Source organism: Denticeps clupeoides, chromosome 6 (genome assembly GCF_900700375.1).
Source record: "Denticeps clupeoides chromosome 6, fDenClu1.1, whole genome shotgun sequence".
NCBI classification, from domain to species: Eukaryota; Metazoa; Chordata; class Actinopteri; order Clupeiformes; family Denticipitidae; genus Denticeps; species Denticeps clupeoides.
The window spans coordinates 18,209,954-18,231,171 of record NC_041712.1 but is presented as its reverse complement, the minus strand read 5'-3'; the positions used below and the strand labels follow the sequence as shown (position 1 = coordinate 18,231,171).

At 42.9% G+C, this 21,218-nt stretch overlaps 1 protein-coding gene across 2 annotated transcripts in view; it reads right to left on the bottom strand.

The window, feature by feature from the left end:
* The window catches only part of tenm1 (teneurin transmembrane protein 1), a 165,048-nt gene that overhangs the window by 68,978 nt on the left and 74,852 nt on the right, over positions 1–21,218 (bottom strand). For both annotated transcript variants that reach the window (XM_028982715.1, XM_028982716.1), the window contains exons 4-5: positions 20,224–20,455; positions 9,193–9,431 (exon numbers count right to left, since the gene is read on the bottom strand). In XM_028982715.1, coding sequence (XP_028838548.1) covers positions 9,193–9,431; positions 20,224–20,455 — 471 coding nt within the window. The remainder of the gene's footprint in view (positions 1–9,192; positions 9,432–20,223; positions 20,456–21,218) is intronic.

The following is a 21,218-nucleotide window of genomic DNA, read 5'->3' as shown; positions in this document are numbered from 1 at the left end:
TTAAATTAAATAAATGACAACATTGTATTTATTTAAAAATAATAATAACAATAATTATCAGTACACATCATTATTCATTAACAGATTATTGTTTCTTTGCAACTCGTTCGTAGCAAAACGTACACAAGAGCACAGGACAACAGACAAATTCATAATTACATGGTGACACGGGGTCACAGATATGAGGTTAATGATTTCTTTTCTGTATTGTAGTCAACTGCCAATTGCTTCATAATTTAGAAAAGCCCAGTGGAGGTGGGGTTTCAGAAAGAATCGTGTTTAAATACACATTTCAGGCAATGAAGGTGAGCGGTTCCAGCCTGCTCATGCTCGGCGCAATAAAAATTGCTCTCTTATCTTATCAGTTTTTTCAAATCAGTCGTTCTGCGGTGCTGTAGCCCCCCCCTAATCGAATGGAGAACAGGATAGCGTGAGCTGAGTGGGGATAACATGCTCCTCGGTCCCAAGAACGCAGAGCTCTCAGTCAGACACGCCCCCCTCCAAAAAATAAGATAATATAAAATAATTCTGTGTTTTTACACATTTATTTATTTATTTATTTATTTATTTATTTATTTATTTATTTCATTGCTGTCCCCCCCCCCAGCTGGCACGGAGGGGGTGGACAATTACAGGAGAAAGTAGAACACGTCCATTAGCATACTTTCCATATTCAGAGGAGGAATAATTGATAGGATCTGCTTTTTGAAAGAGCGTAATGTGCCTAATGATCCTGCAGCTGGGCGCCGCGAGAGCGCTGCCGCGCCACCCTTGGCCTCCCAGACGATAATTTATTTATTTCCTGGCCACCGTCGGCCTCGCTGAAAGCCGTGAGTGTTCCCCTGCGCGCGGGCTGATTATAGGTCGAGCGCGGGGCCTGCTTCTTTTTACGGGCTGTTTGGGATCAGGCCTCGGCAAGAAGGCGCTGCCGGTGTTGACTGTCGGGGGCGGGTCCTCTGCAGGACCTCCAAGGCCCGGGGCCTTTTTCAGCTTGTAAGGAGCATGCCGCTCCTGGTGCCCGTAGCTGAGTAAACGGCCGCTGTTGCGGTTTGATGTGCTGCACTGTTAAGTGGCCCGTGTGAGCCGTCAGGATTAAATCAACGCCTTGATCGTGACATGACATGCCATTAAAAACCGGGGACAAAAGCAGGGTCGTTCTCCGAGCCGCCCGTCCTTGGTCTTATCCAGTTGGTCTCACTCGCCCTCCACCTCCTCTCTCTCCTACTCTCCTCCTTTCACACGGTACTGATATAGCAGCTGTTTTACGGCTTAGGAGGTTAATAAGGGTTAAAAACACACAATGCTGGCGGCGTGTCAGGTGTGTGTGTGTTCCACGCGCCAGTGTGTGTGGGAGGCTGTGTGTAGGTAGATAGTCCCGGTAATGTAGGTGGGCTTTGTAAGGGGTTATAAGAAAAAGTGATAGGATTGGGCTCATAGCGGGGTGCCGAGATGGAAGAAATCCTCCTCTCTGCTGCTGCTTCCTGTTTCGCTCTCCCGCCCTCCCTCCATCGTTCTCCCTCTCCTACCCTCCTCTGTATAAAAACAGGTAAAGGGAGATTTTGGACAAATTGAATGATTTCTCGCACTTTCTCTCTTATCTTTTCAGGCTTCGGATGATTGTTAAAGAGTCTGAACTGAACGTTCCTCGCCCAGTCACAGACGGACCTCAGCAGCACCACCCCCCTTCACAAGGCTCACGGCACCTGACGTAATGCCTTCAGATGCGTTATCTGAGGCGGCATCCAACCCTGTGATCTGCGCCGTTGTCACTGTCAAATGTATTGAATATTAAAACAGTTTTGAAGTGGTTGATGAAAAGGTCAAAACTCAATGTCCATCAAAACGATTCAAAAGATGCCAAAAAAGAAGGCTGAAGTGATGAAATTTCTTTTTATGTGTTCCTGTATTTTTTATCACTTTGTTAACCAGTTGGTGGCCAGTTAGAGAGCAATTGTAATATATATGTTATAAAAAATATATATATATATATATATATATTTTTTTTTATAACATCATTTATTTCCTGTGAGTTCAACCCTTGTTAAGGCAAAAACCAGATTGAAACAAATTGTCCAGTTCCGATCAGTCATCAGTACAATGCAATTATTGGCACCCCATGCATGTTACACTTTGTACAACTCTCTTTAGATAATACAGGATCACTCAGTGTTCTCCTAAAACATTTTATAAGGACTGAGAACACAGAGACCATCTAAGACCGCTCCTGTTAAACGGAACTCTCCAGAACTGTAACTATCCTCCCGGCACACAGCGTTTGCTGGCTGCGATTGCCGGTCCCGGGGCACTGAGTGTAGGCCCCGCCCCTCTCTTCTTTTAAAGGAGTACCTGCACCAGTGTTCCAGGCCCGGTCTTGTTGTTCTGCTTGTCACTGTATGAGGTATGAGAGTGAGTATGAGTATGTGGCGGTGTGTGCATGTAATGAGTGGGCTGACCCCACCCATAATTCATGTCAGAGTTGGTGGGACTCTGGGGTGCCTGACATGTGTAGGTGGAGTGTGGGTGTGAGTTTGCGCTGTGTGAGAGTGCGTGTATTCCCCGTATAGCAGATTCCTATAGTTTTGTTTGTCCCATATAACAAATAAACTGTTTTTTATTAAAGCACCTGCTCCTGGGTCCTCCCCTTTTTTGGTGTCGTGACAAGATCATCCTACGCCCCAACCTGGTTTTTAATGGATTCCAGGTAAGGCGACTGCAAAAGAATTTTTCACAGGGGGTGCCAGTAATTGTGGAAGTTGCTGTACACAAGTTGTTAACTCACTCACTCTCTTGCTCTCTCACTTTCTGTAATTACCTAGTACTACTCAGGGTTGCTACAGAGTCCATCCCAGGTCGTTGAGTGTAGGGCGCACACACACACAGAGACACACACCATTCATTCACATCTACAGTCAATTTGGAATCACCAATTCACCTCGAGTGCATGCCCTTGGACAGAGGGAGGAAACCAGAGGACCGGGAGAAAACCCACACCAATGCGGGGAGAGAAGGCAAACTCCACACACACACAAGGATGTGTGAGGCCAAGCTACTAATCGTCCATAATTTGTACAGTAATTGCTTTTTGGTAGGAATTTATTTGAACGATTCTTTATACAATACGGGTCTCCAGAAACCCCAGTATGGAGATTTCTGGGAAAGTCATTTAAAAAATGTGTAACGATGAGGTTATTAATCTGCTTCCTGGAACTGCTTAATGTGATGCCGGTCCCGTCTTTGATTACACTGTGCGAAACATTTAGCTCATTTCCATTTTTCAGTGTTTGCTCCTGAAACCATTTCTAATCCATGTTTATAGCTGCTGTTAAAATGTGGGTCTAATGAACGCAGAGACTCTCCATGGCAGCCTCCCTTCTGTAAAGCAAAAGGTCATGTGCCTCCCCGCACAGCACTAATCGCATTTGGCCTAAGTAAATAAATAAGTCTAGTGCACAGGTCTCCATTTCTGGGGGGAAAATTGGGGTCCTATGGGGTCCTGCAGCTAGAGCTGATGCAGCTGGCATTGATGGTGGCTCCCGCTGCTGAGGAAAATGACAGAGGGCTGTTCGCTGCCCTGTGGCGCTGGCTGGTGACGGGTGGCTTTTGTGAGCTTCAGGCTAGGCGTCGAGCGGGTGGGTGGATGGGAGCGCTTGGGTCGATAGGCCCACAACAGGTCCGCAAAATGTGTCCCCCGGATCGCCGTGTTCCAGCCTGGCCCTGGGCCCCTGGCCTTCCCTGCCGCGCCCCAGCGGTGTTAGTCACTGCCATCGATCTGACCGCGCTGTGCCTGGCTCTGACACTTCTCTACTGCATAAGTCCTAATGAAGTGCAACAGCAGAAACAGCAATAAGAAGAAAACCTAGAGCCTTCATTTTCTCCCAGGGACAGTCCTCTCTATCTGCACTCAGAGGCTGTCAATATCTTCTCCAGGGCAGGAGAAAGTGAGAGCAAGGGAGACAGTCACAGGAGGAGGCCTGAGAGAGACAAGAAAGGAAAAGGAGATGGAGGAAAATGAGCATGTATGAAGACTCTGTGGGCCTGAGACTAGCTCTTCCAGATGCTTTTATGCCAGAACATCACACCAAGGCTCGGACTGAGCTGAAGTTTTTTTTTTTTATCTTTTATAAACTAAGGGCTGATGTCCACCGTAAGCATCTTTAAAAAGAAGGGACAGGCTCTTTTTTCAATTATTTCCAATGAGAACATGTGCACTGCCCTGCAAAAAAAAGTTATTATTTGCTATAAGATCATTTTCTTGCGCGCCCAAGATATTTTTCTTGTGTACACAGAATAATTATCGTCTGGCAACCGCCACCATAGCTCAGCTAATTAAGTTTTATTTTCACCCAGGAAAAACCACTACACAGTAGGAGACATAGAGGTACAGTCAAGAAAACGAATGTAATTTTAAAAAAGATTAATTGTTCACTAATCAATACTATTTGTCATAGATTTTTCACGAGCACCAATTTTTTCTATAAGATAATATTCCCCTAATTCCTCATATTCCATGAAGACTCGGGCATCATCCCAGCGAGAAACATTTCCAAGAGGGAAGTAGAGAACACTTCCACTGGAAGGACTGACACCGACCCTCCCGTCTGTGCATAGCGGCTGGAGATTGTGGCATGAAAAAAAAAAACAAAGCATGGTGGCGGCGAGCGTCTCAGTGTGCTATTCCACTCTGCGGCTCAATCACGGAGAGGGAGAGGCTGAGGGAGCGAGTGAGCCTGCATTAACGTCGGGAAGAGAATATAATCACTCTGTGTGTAATTGCGTGTATCCAAACACGCTTGCAGTGGTGCAAAAATCTGAGTAATGACTTTGAAAACCAAAATCTGTCTCTGCAGTCGGCAACTCGGTAATATTTAGCAAGGTAGGGGGCATTTAATTAGATTTAGGCCCCTTGGCGCTTAAATATATAGAGCGATGGAGAGGATGATGCACTATTCTGGTGTGTGTATTCATGTGGGAGCAAAAGGGGGTTTAAGGAAAGGCTGAGAGTTTATAGTGAATTGAAACACGGAATAAATACAGGAGTTTACGTAAAAAACTGAGGGCCCTTTCTTTGGCCACCAACCAGTCATCGCCGCCTGTTTGAATCTATTGTTGGTGTACTGTGTGTATATTCAGAAGTGTGTATGTGTGTGTGAGGCTCCCCTCTGTGGCTCCCCATCACTCATTCCTTGCCTGGGGGTATGTTTTTTCATCCTCTGAGTGCGACACACTCTCCACTTATTCTCCCTTTCTTGCATTCATGCTGCTAAAGTGAGCAGCCTCCCTGTGTCAAACTGCATCCAGCACCCGTCCCCCTACATGCTCAGGACAGCTCCGTGCAGCAGGGCAGTGTGAGTGCGTGTTTAGCGTGAGGGTGTTTTCTGGTGGCTCACTAGTCGTGATGCAATATTTAAAGTGATAGCGGAGCTGATCCCCCCCCCCCCCCCCCCTTCCCACTCCTCAAGCGAAACAAGCAGTGATTGAAACAATGCAAATAACAATAAGTAATCAGCACCTATTTGTGCTTGCAACCCACCTCCCCCCCGACATGCTGCAGTATTTCCAACAAATAACTCTGTCCTCTGTGTCTCTAGATGTATTATTCTACAATTTCTGTCTACATGGAGTATTAGGCTGTATGACATAATGGTATAATACCCACCCCCCCGAGCACCTTTGGGTCTGGTTGTTACTAAAGTGGAACGTGTACTAACAGGGAACCTGATGCTTTGGTGTTGGGATGGAAACAATGCCCACCAAAAAAAAAAGATGCTTTGTGTTTCAGAAAAGCTCCTTGGGAAAAGCATGCTTTTTCTATCTCTCTCTCTCTCTGTATGTGTGTGTGATGGATGTGCACAATACTGTGGTAATAAAAATGTCCAAATCAAGTCTCCCATTATGCTGTCACTCGCTCAGTTCCCCTTTTTCTCTCCTTTTATCTCAGGTAAACATGATGAATATTGTTTTATTCATTTGACTTTATCGCTTTGTGAAGCCATTATTATAATGAACTAACAAGCCTTCCAGCCAATGCATTAATAAACCCGGCTTCATAAACACACTTAACAGCCCAATGAAGAAAGACTCTTGTAACCATTGGAGATGATTTTCGATTCTGCTGCAATATGATTGGCAGGTGACACAGTGGGCTGTGGAATGATGGCTTATGGGTAATGGGATTCCTGGCTCGGTTATTGATGTGGCGGCTTTATGAGAGAATCACACATAACTCCTGACGACCTCACATCTGCTGCAACACAAAGCAAAATCATTGTCCCATAACAGCAGATTAACATTCAGGGACCAGTTTAAAGCCTGTGTGTGTGTGTGTGTGTGTGTGTGTGCGTGTGTATGTGTGTACCCACAGTTAAAGCATGTCTATTTGTTACATTACATCTGCAAGCAGAACAGCATATGAATAATGAAAAAGAAAGATGTTAACATGCAGAAGCTGTACTGCAAGAGAGACAATGATTAACAACCTGCTACCTGTGTGTATGTGTGTATGTGTGTGTGTGTGTGTGTGTGTGTGTGTGTGTATGCATGCACACATTCACAAGTAATTGCATATACACGGAGGCCAAGCAAACACACATCAAACAGTTGCACTGTATAAAAAGCCCACATGTCATAATGGAAACTAAAGAGCGAACTAGAGTAAAAGTGAAAGTCTAAAAGTTTATCATATTAAATGTATAATATTAAACATAAAAATATGGAAAAACAGGTCAGCTTTAGTATTGATAAATGAATATGGTTGAAATGTTTGGCCATCTCTATTTGAAGTTAGGAATCGACATCTGTTTATTAATATTTATTAAAATTTTAATATATTCTGGGTTCAACCTGATTGGGAAAAGTAATAAGGCTGAGCTTATTGAGATACTGTTCATTTCAGAGATAAACTCTCTACATGCGGGACTGCATGTGCTTTTCTGTTCTCTGATTAAACTGGCGTAAAATGAAATGAAAATAACATTTGCTCAGTCAGGACGAGTTTGTCAGCATAATTTCCGCTACTCTAAGTGACAGACGTCAGCCACAGAAGGTTCACATGGCTTTAAATATCACACACAGCATATGCTGATTTTAGCATGTATCTGCTGCTGCATCTGTTTTGAACTGCTTCTGTGATTGCAAAAAAAATTAAAGAACATCATTAAATATTGTCAACCAGATTTTCATCCGTAGCACCATCATGCCAACCATGCTCAGAGAGGAGGAGCTATTATCTATGCAATGACTACTTCAAAGTGGTGCAGGTGTCCAAGTATAATATCAAAGATGAATTTTATATTTATCTATATTAAAGCTGAATAATTAATGTTTGCGTAAAGTGGCAGAGTAATATTTGCTCATTATTAAGAAAATAACTGAATATAGGTAACACCTGCTGTTTTGTGGATGCTCTGCCGATGTTCTCCAACACTCCCTCAACAGCAAACATGTAACCAGGTGATGTGCTATTCACATCACTGGTTGTAATATTTTTAATATTTTGGCTGATCAAAGTAAGTGCATAAGTTTTAAAACACCCATGCAAAGATACATACAATCATTTGCAAATGGTAGCATGCACAAATCTATGTGTTTGTACACTATATTTATACACACACACACACACACACACACACACAACAGGCACACAGGTTGCAGGGCTGTACATCTTTGTGTCACTCTCATTAAGTGCTGGCGGATGCAGAGTCATGGAGTTTTAGTAAATTGGGGGTTGGAGGGAGAAAACAGAATCCATCTGCCTCCCTCTCCTCACGCGCCCATCGATCGGCCCGACCCACACTGCAGGGCACCTCCTCAATTAGAGCAATAACAAAAAACACACACACACACACACACACACACACACACACACAAACCGCCTCCACCTGGGAGGACACTCCTGCATGTATGGTGTGTGTGTGTGTGTGTGTGTGTTTATGCGTGTGAAAGTTACTGTGCCTCTGCATTTGTATCCATCCATTAACGGGCCAAGGATGAGCCAGGGACTAAGGACGAGCCCTTCCTCCTCATCAATCCAGCCAATCAATGGCCTTCAATACATTAGGGAGGTAAAACTGGCAGAGCTGGTCTCTAAAAGCTTCTGACAACGTAAACGAGCGACCCGGCTGATGACATGCCATAGTGGGGATTATTCTAACCCTGATAGATGGCATTGAAGACAACAAGAAAAAATACAAAAAGCGGACACACAAGAGGCCATAAAAAATTAGCGTTTATCATCCTGCAATTCCTTCAAAGCTTTTCTACATTAAATATTAAGGTCAGTCTAACACGGAGTATACCAAAAAATTATCAAATGATTTAAAAACTTTTACAGGTCAGAGATCAAAAGATCAGCTTTTAATGATGGCATGGCGCACACACACACACACACACACACACACACACACACACACACACACACACACACACTAATTGAAAGAAAGAAAGCACTTTAACATCAATTAACCTCCGAATGTTGCTGCTGTTATATTTACTCTTGGCTTACCATCTATATTTGCCCTGCTAATGGAACGCTGTGACCCCAGTGGCCTGGCCATAGACAGCAAGGGCCAGCGAAAGCAACCTGCTGAGACAAAATGTTGACCTTCCAAGCCCCACCCCTCCTTAAGGCCAAAAGTAGAAGGCTTCCATGGCATTACAACAAAAGTGTCATTTTGGGATGTATATTGTCATATATAATCACATTTATTAGTTCCCCAATCTACATGTTCACACTGATGGGGCATTTCTGAAGTCTGATGACCCCTGTATGCAATAGGTAAAGAACAGCATGTGACTTGAATGATGAAGTAGGGTATACATTTTTTTCTGAAACTTCAGGGCTGGTTGGGTTAGTTAGTTTCACCTTTCCAAGACACAGATGACTAACATGTAGCCCTTTCTTGCCTGACATCTACTGAATTCTGTTACTGCAGAAAACATACTTGATGTGATGTTACTGAACAGTCCCCGTGCGCTACATCTGAAATCGCAGTGTAGGCTACATCAGTAAAGCGAAGCTGTGGCAGCAGCACACTCCAGTGTGGATTGAGAGATTGGGTGCAGCATTACACTGTATAAAGGCGATGTTACGCTAAATCCCCACGGATCTTAAAGAAAGAGGCGCAGAAAGATGATGGAGATGATGGTGAGTTCAAAGAAGAGCTGAAAGTGGAGAGGGGAAGTGGGTGAGCTCACCGATGACGTATGTGAGGAGGAGTGCGAGGGTGACAGTGACGGCGGAGGCACTCAGTGCCGTGCATTTCCAGTTGCAGCACTTGTACGGTTTGCTGAAGGAGAAGAGCGGCCTAGAGAGGGTGGTTCTGGGTAATGGCCTCGGGGGTGGGGAGTACACGGTGTTGGAGGTCAAAGGGTAGTTCTGAGTGGTGGCGCTGAAGAGCGTGGATGAACCGGAGCCGTGCTTGAACAGGAAGTGCCTGAAACAGCAGAATAAGAAGAGGTAAAGTTGTAACATATGCTGAAGGCTCTGAATGAATTATGGCTCACAGTAATATAAAAAAACATAATCAAAAATACTTGAATATATAAAATATATTTCATAAATATAAATATAAAGATATATGTTACTAATAAAGTATAATTGATAAAATATTTTGCAAACCATCGGGCTCCTCCCCATTGAAAAACTAATAAACACAATTAGTGGATGAGTTATGGGCGACAGAAATATCTACACACCAGAATAAAGGGTAGGTTGTTTCTCTTCATCAAGAAGAGGTCCTTTCTTGTTTTTGTAAGTCCTGAGGACGCCTTTGACCTTACACTAGCGAATTAGCTCAATAGCGCTGTGCTTAGCACCACTTCGAAAATAGTGGCCATGGTGTTTTTGATGTAATGTGTTAATAATTTTTTTTATAACAAGATGTGCGAAACAAAAAGCATGATTTTCCCCGCAAATTACATCATAAATGCCTCGGCTTATCAGTGAGAAAGGAGCACAGGAGGTGTGAAGAACGGGAAGGCCGGCGGCTGAGCGGCCCCCACTAACCACCCCCCACCCCCACCCCCCACCACCACCACCTCAGGTGACGAATGCATCCGAGTGCATCTGTGTCTCTGTACCTGGATTAAGGATAAAACCCGGCAGCTAATTAACCAGCCCTCGCATGGGAGGGATGCTGGGCCGGCGACTAGGCCAAAACAGACAGAGACGAGGGGGGGGGAGAAAGAGCTTATACATGCGAGATAGAGAGAAAGTGAGATTTCACAACAATCTAACACCTCACACACACACACACACACACAGTGGGAAAGACAGAGAAGAGGCACGAGGAGGAGAGAGCACACACAAAGCGCTCAGCATTACCATTGATTTATGCTAATAACAAAGAGCCATTTCTCCAGTGTGAACCTGACCTTGGAGTAGAAGAGGGAGCGGGCAAGGGCTGCAAAGCCCGAACCGGAGAAGGAGAAGACAAGAAAGGGCCCTTGAAGCGCCTTCCATCTATTCCCTAATTACAGGGGTGTTTAATAGCATTATCTTTTATCTTTAATGTTTTTAATTAAAGATGTTTGGGTACAGGGGTCACATTTTTTTTTACAGATGATATCACAGAGCTTAATTTCCCAGCCCATTTACAAAGACTGTGTACTGAGGTTTAAACACACAGCGCACCAAGGCGGGCAAATCACGCAAGGCCCGCCGAGCTCTAACCCCGACCACACCGCGTGGTCCCCCACGGCCCACTGTCAAACCCTGCGATTTCCAGCCTTACCCACAAACAAGACCTTTTTCCATCGGCTGGAAGAGCACCGGTGTTTCATGGGGTTTGTCCATGGATGAGGCAAACTGTGCGTTTATGCCAAGATTTATTGGAAACGCTTTATCTAGACATACCACTTTTCAACTCTACAGTCAGTAAATCATCAGCGAATTGGTCATTGTTTCACAACACGTTGGTGGATATTAATCTACCGTCTAGTAAGCACTCGAGCTACTTCAAGGCTGAATCATGGTGGGTGTGGTGAAGAAGCTATTCAGTCTCTCTCTTTCCAGTCCTAATCATTCATGGTGGCTTTGGCACTGGCATTACCCCGACATTATGACAATTTTATTTGACCTTTTGATGCAAATTCTGCTTCAGTCTAAACCCTTAGCTCAAACTCAACCTAAATACAAAAACAGAGACTGACCAAATATTCTGTGAATGGTTAGCGCATCCTGATCTCATTTGTGACTATCACGCCTCCCAACTATGACAATTGATGTAAAATGGAACTATATAAAGTGACAAATTAATATAGGTGTATGTAAATTATGATGTAAATGATGCAGATGCAAACTGAAGCAACTAGACTGATGACTATATTACAAAACACAGCAATTAAGAAGGCGTAGAATCACAAATTATGTTATTTCATGTGTTTTTTCATTCAAATGCAGCATATTCAAATTCAGCTAAATTAGTAATATTGGTGCACCAGCGATCGAACACCAAGTTCGAACTCCTCCCTCTGCCTTAATCTACATCTTTCTCTTTTATTCCCAGGAATGCAAGATGAGAAGTTAGACGTGAGGATAAACATGACACTCCAACAATAACACCTTTCAGAGATGATCTATAAGACCCAGCATTCAGAACAAGACGTGATGGACCATGGAATGTCAAATAGCTGACATGAAGTGGGCGGGTGTCAAGTTAGACTAACCTCAACTTGCGGCTGTGCAATTGAGACAATTGGCAATTACAGAGGCGCCGTGTAAAGTAGGTGTTACTATTACAATGACCACATCTCCTCTGTTCTCTTCTCCTGTCAGAAAAAAGTTGCAAAAACTGCCTATGAATATTATTTACTGTTATTCACTGTTGATGCTGCAGTCGAACACAAAGCAGTGAATATTGTGAATATTAACACTGATCTCAGCCTGTCCCTGGAACCAAGGATCTGCAGCAACAAGCTCTCTACTCTTTATATCAATATTCTATTCTATTCTATTCTATTCCATTTCCTTTAAACGTGTTACTTCATTTTTTCTCTCACATAGGATAATTAATTTTACTTTGGCGCAGTCTCATGGATCCAGAGCACAATTCACAAAGACTTCAAGTTCAAAACAAACATTCTGGTAGTGTTTTTTTTTCTGTTTCAGTTTTAAGTTTGAATCGAATTATACGGCAGTCTTATGGAGATAACAATATTTCAGCTCTTTACATTGCCAGTAAGCATCAGAGACAATGTTTCTGACATAATTTGTCTGAACAGAGGACAGTTATTCTGCTGCGTTGTTCAGCAAGTGAGGTTGAACTCTCCCAACACTAACCGAGGCCCGCCTCGTCAATGCCAATTATCGATCAGACGAAAGCCCCCGCGGATGACAAACACGCTTCAAAGCAATGGCTGATCAATCAGCAGGCGACTCCCGTAATGACAGCCTCTGCTCGTGCATCTCATTCCCCCAGAAAGCTTGCCGATAATAATTAGCGGCGGCAGCAATCAAAGCCTGGTGCACTTTTTCGAGAAATTTAATACATTTTTTGGATTTGATATTTGGTGCTTTAAATGTGTGACAGTAATAACTATTAATGACAGAGTTCAAAAAGGGGACAAAATACAGAGCTGTCACCAAATTTGAAACGGGGGGAGTACAGCATTGTCACTTCCACCAGGGCCACAAAAAGTACACACACACACACACAATGTAATGGCATATGGTTTCTGTTTACATCCTTCTGTCCGTGCTGCAACGAGACTTCCAGGCGGCGGTTGTCTCTGCTGCACCCCTTGGCGCGATGTAAAACCCAAAATGTGCCACTTCCAAAAAAACAAAAAAAACAAATCAATCTCAGCAGAGTGTGTCCACAGCCTGGCAGCTACAGCAGCCTGGCACTCCCACTGTGGTCAGCCCACTGCCCGGCGCTTATTGCCAGAGCTGCTGTCTGCATCGATCAGGCTGGAGACAAAGACACCAGTTCCATTGTATTGCTGACGCTCTGAAAACCCTTATTACTAAAGGCAGAAAAGGAGGGGTCAGTAAGGCTGATCAATGGTTCCAGTGTGTAATTCAGAGAAATATGCAGCCTGTGTGGCTAATTTAAATATAGGCATTGTGCTGATGGGACAGAAAATATGTAACACCATCAGTGCGGGAGTGTGTGCTCTCTGCTATAATGCCAACATACACTCTGTCCTACACTGTAAAGTAATTTGTAGTTTTTTTTCCCTTCACAGCTAAAGCTATCTGGCAAGCAACTTTCGCATGTTTTTATTTTTCAATCTAATTATTTATCTGTTTTTCATATCTATTAAAATCTAACTCAGAATGTGTGATTAATGTGATGGTGGGGAATGTGTTAAAGGCTTGTTCCGTGCCAAAAGCAATTGAAATACTGACGTGCCGGTCTGGATTTTAAAAAAGCCCATGACACATTTGTCACAGTGCACATTTCACAACGGTCCACAGGTCAGAGTTCAGCAGGCCGACCCTCATTTTATTGGCGGATGCTTATTTTGTGTAGGCATGGAGTACAATGGAAAGTGGTTACGGGCGAGGTAGTGAAGTGCACAGTTCTCCGTGTCACTGCAATCCGTGCAATCCACCTTGAAATCAAGAGGCCCTTGTGCACTTTCCGGGGTGCGGCGTGCGCTGGACAGGGTAAAGATACAGATCCTCCCTCAGGTTTGTTTAAGGAAGTGAAGTTTGTCTTCTTCACAGCAGGTGGTGTAGCTCTAACCTGCCTCAGTCGGCGGAGCACACAAACAATTTAATTCACAGGCAAAAAAGGATATTTTAAATGGTGGCTGTTTTTTATATAAATCATCTTCAGGTAAAAAAAAAAAAAGAATTTTAGTCTTAAAGCATGTTCTGAAGAAGCCAAAGAGAAAAAAATTAGCTTTTTTTTTTATCATACTTGGCAACAGATGCTTTTTAAACACTTTTCTGCCCAGACTGCTGTAATTAGTAGGCAGTCTAATTAAGAGGCTTTCTTGTAGATCACTGCGTGTCTGACAGACACAGTGAGAGGAAGGAGAGCGAGAGAGATGGAGAGAGAGGGAGGGAAAAAATGACGCAGGAGAAGCCCACGAATAAAGACTACTTCGCTTCACTCTGTACAACTTCTGCTGTCACAGACACCACTTGGCTTTTGTGGGAGTTGTGATAGAAAAAAATATCCTGCCCCCCGAGCATGCCACGTTCAACAAGGGATGATTTCATGCCTTTTCAATGTACAGTGTGTGTGTGTGTGTGTGTGCATGCACACTGTCAGAAATTTTGAACAAAAATCCCACAATGTGCCCACAGCTACACGGGAGCCTAAGGCTAAGTTCAGACTACAGGACTTTCAAAGTAGTCAGTTCGTGGTACAGTTCACTCTACTCTACTTTCTGACTTGTGATTATGGATTCATAATACATGACTGATATGTGACCAGGGGTCACAGACAATGTGATCTTCCATCCCTGACTGGTGAGGTGGGTCTCTCAATGAGTCGCTCAATCAGCACAAAACGATACGTCGCAAAAACGATAAATAGACAAAGTAAAATAGACATCATCCAGTGTCCTGCACACATTTGCCCCAAAATCTGGGTCTGAATTGGAATTCAATGTCAGTTTGTCCATATTTGCAAACATGGCGCATTGTTATTTCACTCCTCTGCTTGCATCGTAACTCAGTAGTCAATATCTTGTCAGGCATTTTTGATGACATGGTATAGTCTGACAGAGGTCACAGTCATGATTTTACAATGACATGTGAAGTCCTTATAAATTCTATAATTTATACTAAATATTATTTTATAAAGATTTTTTAAATAGATTTGTTAAGAAGATACTAATTCATTGAATTTAAATAATACATTAGATGTGCATGTGCCTTATATAAATATAATTCAATGTATGTATTCCATATATTACCTTACTTTTGGATCAGAGAATTTTCACCTTCAGCAACACAAGGTATTAAGTCAGGATGAGCCAACCATTTAAACGATGGATATTTGCAAAATCCTCCATAACATGGATTTATTCATGAGCATTCCATCCTCATACAAAATTGGCTATGCACAAACATCCTCACATCCTCTCACTTACCCCTAATATCAAATTGAGCTAATTTGGGCCACAAGATGGCTTAACTGCTTCTTACAGCATCTCCAAGAAAATAGAAAGTGTAAAAATGCAGACACCTGAAAATTGAAATTTGAGCCAATCTTAGCAGAACAAAAGTGGTTTGTTGAATACTGTGTAAAACAACTAATTAAAAAAGAAAGTTTTGCATAACACCTGTGCCAAATGCATCTTTGTTTCCACCCTGGTGGAATGTTGTTGAATAGAGGTGCATTTTAAATACTACACTGTTTCAGCCGCTTATCATCTTCTGTTCACCTTAGAACACATGGACAAGTGAAACGACGAAAGTAACTTTCAATACAAACGCCCAAAGGCACGCTTATATATAGTTGTGTGTGTGTGTGTGTGTGTATATATATATATATACACTTTTATATATATATATATATATATAAATTGATTTTATATTCACGGTTTACAGGACTCGATTTCACCTTGTACCACGCAGCCTGGGCCACACTCCCAAAGGTGTTATTTCTTCACCACCTAATGACAGTCCTCTGCCTACTGACATAACTGTTGTTGTGAAGTATGAAGACGTACGTGTCCAATTAATGGCTAAAAACTCTCCACGGAGTCAATAATGACATGACTGATGGAACAGATGTCCTGCCACACTGCACATGCTCATCGGCATGATAAATGAGAGGTTTATACATAAACCAAGTAGCCAAAAGGTCATTTCAAGACCCTACTCCTTTCAGTGGAATGGTGGAATATGAGATCAAATGACTTCTTGCCATCCACGTGAGAATTGCAAAAGTGATGAGAAAACATCAATCTTTTCCAATTACATCGGGCCCCGGACGTTGACAGTGATGAGAAAAACAACGCGGCCAAATCTGCTGACCCGCATGAGCCCAGACAGCACGCTATATGAGAATATTGACTGAAAGTTAATTGACAAGGTTCATCTAAAAAAGCGTGTGAGATGTCAGCAAATATACAGGAAACCCTCTGGTCTAAGTTCAATGTGACCTTAGAATCTTGGTACACATAAAGAACACATAATGCAATTAGCCCCAGAAGGTAATAAAGCCATATTCCTTGAATAAACACCTTTAATAGCAATAATGACAACCGTTAATTTTTATAGTCATTTTTACTTTCCTATAAAAGAACTCCCCTGCTCTGTTAACACATTAAAACATAACAAATTAGACCATTACCAATTAATTACCTAGTGCGGAGAGAATAAGCAGCTGCGCCTTATCCAATCAACATGCTTGTTAAAAAAATTGGATCCAACATTTTAATCAAAATATGGGCTCTGAAACCATCTCCCCATATCTCACGCAGGGCAAATCTGGCTGTGGTGGCACACACAGCATAAAGCAGCTTAGCAGTGACAGGAAGCCACTCACGGCACACGCAGGGTAATTACCGCACAATGAATGGCGCCCAAGCCCCAAAGCTTCCGATTTCTGTGATCCCATTTATTCGGTGAGGAATTGTTTCAGGAATTAATAATCAAATGTTTCGCGGATTCACCCCACCACTTTCCGTTGCAAAATAATAAACCTCCTGGCACCTACAAACCAATATTATAATACTCTGTGATGTTTAGATTTGTAGGTAGGAACATTGGTTCCCAGGTGATGCCAAGACAATTCTAAAATTTCTCCCATTAATAATAATAACAAAAGTTGCTTGATAGAAATTCGAACCCTAATGATATAATTGATAATGTGTTTCTACAGCTTGCAACTGTATGAAGCTTTTTCGGCAGATAAATCTGATAACACATGATTGTGCATGAATCCTCGATGGGAAAGTGATGTACACCTTCTGTATTGTTTGCTCTGTACTCTGTTCGCAACAAGAAATGTATTTTGTCACTGTTGTTCTCAGGCTCCGCTTCGTACTCTCCCTACCTCTCTCATATCCAACGCGCCCCCTTCATCTCCCCCCGTTCTCCCCCTCCGCTGGCCGCTCCTTTACTCCCTCCTTCCCTTCATATTTCTGAAGCGATTCTTCCAGAGAAAAACCAATCTCCCAGAGTAGACAGCTTCATTTTCACTCCACACAAAACACTTCCTTTTTCATCATTTATTTACCTTTCCATCCTTTTCCTTTCGGCAGACATAAGAACATCTCCCCATCCCTGCCTACCCTCTCTCTATCTCTCCTGCTCTCTTTTTTGTTTCAAGGTTGGGCACCTGGTGTGGAGACCAACAGTATATATGATAAGCTTGGTTGCTAGTGAAACAAAGGACATCTTTAAGGAAATAAAAGGTTGAAACGACAGGACGCAGATGTCGGTGAATGTGGGACGTTGAATCGTTTGCAGTTAATAGAATTTCGCAACCCCTGAACCATGCACAATGCCACCCGGCGCGGCAACACGTATTTATTCAGCTGAATTTTAATTCCGTATTTTCCCCTACTCCTGTGGAGGAGATGAAAAGTGCCGTGTCATTGTAAGGAGGAAGCCAATTCCATTTCACCTCTGACCTCGGATGGCGGTAGGCGGCTGATGCTCCTCCCCACCTGTCCGTCATTTAACGGTCCCCGCTAACCTGCTGATGTCCTAAAAAGTCCTCTCATCACCCACGTTCCTCCACAGCATCCTTTCATCCTTCCTCCATTGTTCTCCGGTTCGATTTTGTAGCCAGAAAGTCATTCTCATGTGGCACTGATCTGCTGCCCTAATGTTCTTTGGTAATAATGCGAAAACTTGTTTTAACAAGTTTTAATACACTGCAAAAAAGCTCAAAGCAAGATTTTTAATCATGCATTGAGATGTAGTTAAGTTTTGACATGTTGTGTGTTTATTCAAAGTTGTCAGAAAAAAACAAAGTTGAACTGTCTGCGGTGCCGATTCCTACTGGGTTAATTCTGTTAAAACTTCAATTTGATGCCAAATGCCAAGTGAAATTTTTTACACTGAACAGATTTTTGCACAACGTTCACACCTTTAAATTGGCATTTCAACACCCAAATGCCTTTTATCTTATAACCCATTGTAATGCTTTCGCTTGAAGACAAGAGAGAAAAAACAGTGTCACAATTACACCCAGAAGACGATTGTCAGGCACAATTGTAACTTTATTCAACATAACACTGAACAAAGGAAGGTCCAAAACAGGCAGCCTTCAGAAAATAGGGTACCGCAATCATGGGGCAAGATGTGCACGTGGTGCAGCCAAACCGAGAATGTGGGGGGAAAGCGGGGATTTAAATTGTCAGGCAAACTCAAGGGAATGATGGACAGGCAACTCCAATCAACCAACACCAAGTCTCAAAAAACAGACAAGACATCAACAAAACCTGCAGTCATGGCAATGAAATACTTATCAGCGATTTGGGGCAATTTTGTGCATGTTTTCGAATAATCTGGCAACATTGCTCGAACTACTATGATGTATTGAAGGGACCGCGTTTAAATTGTCTAGGATGAGGAAGTAGTCTGCACAAATGCTGCCAAAAATTTAAATGAGTTCCACCCATTTTTAACATTTGTATTTTGTGTGACAGAAATAATTTCACACCAACATAATGGAAGTTAGTTTATCTGAGTCAGATAAACAGCAAAGACTATTTTTGCCAATTTGTCTCATCATATTCCTGATCTTAAGCCCCGTGTGCGACATTCATAATAGCACATTCAAAATATTGCAAATTGTGTTTGGACTGTGTGAAATACCTGGAGAACCTAGATGAGAACCCAGTGCCCCTGCTGTGCCATTTTGGACACCCTTCCACTGTGATACTACATGTTTTTTTCTCTGTTTACTTTTGCCCGACATTATAGCATTTTTCAGCAACTGACAGCCATGCTATGCACAACCCGTCTGGCTGCGTGTATAAATTGAAGCACTTAATAATAATTATATGGATCAAATGATTAGAATGTTGGTTCTACTCGAGCCTGGGTCTTATTTAACCTTCTGAACGCAGCTTCTGGCTCCACTGGCCCTCCTCTGGGACCTGTCATTCGTCTGGTCAGTGTCTCATTAAAAATAAATCCCGCCATTCCCTTGCATGTTTATTTGCAACATCATTAGGCAGAACCCATCTCGGAAGTTGAGTTTGGGGAGAAGAAGCTTGGCAGGAAATAGACAAGAGTTTAGCAGCAAACCGAAGCACATTTGGAGTTTTTTTCCCTGTCTTGCAAACGAGTCATTTAATGGAAACATTATGGTGTTCCTGAGGACACAAGGTCACCAAACAAACAGAATGAGCCGTTTCACTTCTTTGGCTGGTGCTAATATGGTTTCAAGCGCTGCTGCACACCCTCTGCATGGGAGTTTTACTTTTTTTCTTGTTTTTTTAGTTCTGAGCTCAGCAACTTTTAATGTATGAGTTCTGCAAATCATCCAAAATAAAAATGTATCTGTAGTGTTTGAGGCCTGTAATGTTTAGTTTGAGTATAAAAACTTTCTGCATGCTTTAAGATTCATTACTGTGCAGAGGCCTTAATTCGGCAATTAATGCCATTGTGTTTGTGAGTACGTGCATGTAACTCAGATGATGAGGGAATCTTAAAGAATAAGATTTAGGCATGGGTGCATAGTTTAGAGAGAAAATTGTAAGGCTAGTGCAATGGAGCTACATGATAAATATAATTATTGTAGCTCTGGGAGTTTTGATGCAGTTTTATCTTCTCAAATCATTGCCTTCTCATTGCATTACATGCTTGTGCATCTCTGTGTTTGTGTGAGAGTTGCTGTGTGCCAGAGAGTGTGTGGTTTCAGTTATTAGTCATGTTAGTTTAATTGATCATTATGTTCATCTCTCAGCCATTAATAACAACTGAATATGTTTGCAATATTCACACATTGGCTTCATAAACCACAAAAAGCAGTCAAGAATAATAAATAAAAGGCTATACAGATGATCAATATTATCTAATAAAATATATCAATATATATGTAGATGCTTCCAGTGTACAATCAACATATTCAGAGATATATGTTGTGATAAACGAAGTGTTGGCATCACGGTAAAACAGATTATTGAATTTAAGCTTAATAAATGTAAAATCATTTTAACATAGTAAGGTACATTTTATTCTATTATACAGTATTGTGTTGTTGACCAGAAGACATCGCCCAGTCATTTGCTTAACACAGGTGGTGTGCTGAACAGATTAAAGGGTGGATCGTGTATAGGTGTGTGGTGTCGCACATTCACCTGGTCTCCAGGGGGATGTTGCTGTTGAGGGCCCAGCTGTTGTGCGTTTGGCCCAGCTCGTCAGACATTTTGCTGGGCTGGTCAAGAGGCTGACACCGGGCTGGCAGCGTGTTCCTCTGAGCTGCCTCTGAGGCCTGAGACAGCGTAGGGCGGGCACACGTGCAGGCGTGCGGAGGGGGCGGCGGAGGGGGCAATGGTCTGAACGTAAACTGGCCTACCGGACTGCCCGGTTCTGCAGAGAAAAGGGAGAGAAGAGACCTATGGTTAGGCGACGTGGGACTAATTTGGTCGAGTTCATTGAGTCCTTGGCAAGCTGGCGCACTCGGCGGCCGCCTGGCAGTGCTGCCCGCTGCTCTGCTGTCGAGGGAAACCGTTACTCCTGCTCAGCAGCGCTTGGAACCCATCACTCACGCATCCATCTAAAAACAATTAAAGCATTCAGTGAGAACTTCCCCCGCAATCACTGCCTGTACATAAGCCACAGCACCCCCGAGTGTGCCAGACCATGCAATCATAATGCATAACATTATCCCAGCTTACAGGGCAAACAGGCTACACCCAGGAGAGCGGTGAGAAATAAACAGCAACAACAGCGTCAAACTCCAAGATCGCCAGCATTGGTGGTGTAGAGGGTCATATGCATCCATCCATGCTTCAGGTTATTAGTAATTAGCTGAAACTTGAACATGGTGATGCCGGGGCAGTGGTTGGCCTAGCAGTTAAGGAAGCGGCCCCGTAATCAGAAGGTTGCCGGTTCGAATCCTGATCCGCCAAGGTGGCCCTGAGGAAAAGCACCTCACACACTCACACCTTTCAAGGACGTCTTTCAAAATTATTTGGAAAGATTAACTGATATCAGCATAGAGAATAACAAGTATCTGCTGAGATCCAGCTATTTTGTCTTCTACTATTAATACCAGGGTGGTAGTAGCCTAGTGGGTAACACACTCGCCTATGAACCAGAAGACCCAGGTTCAAATCCCACTTACTACCAT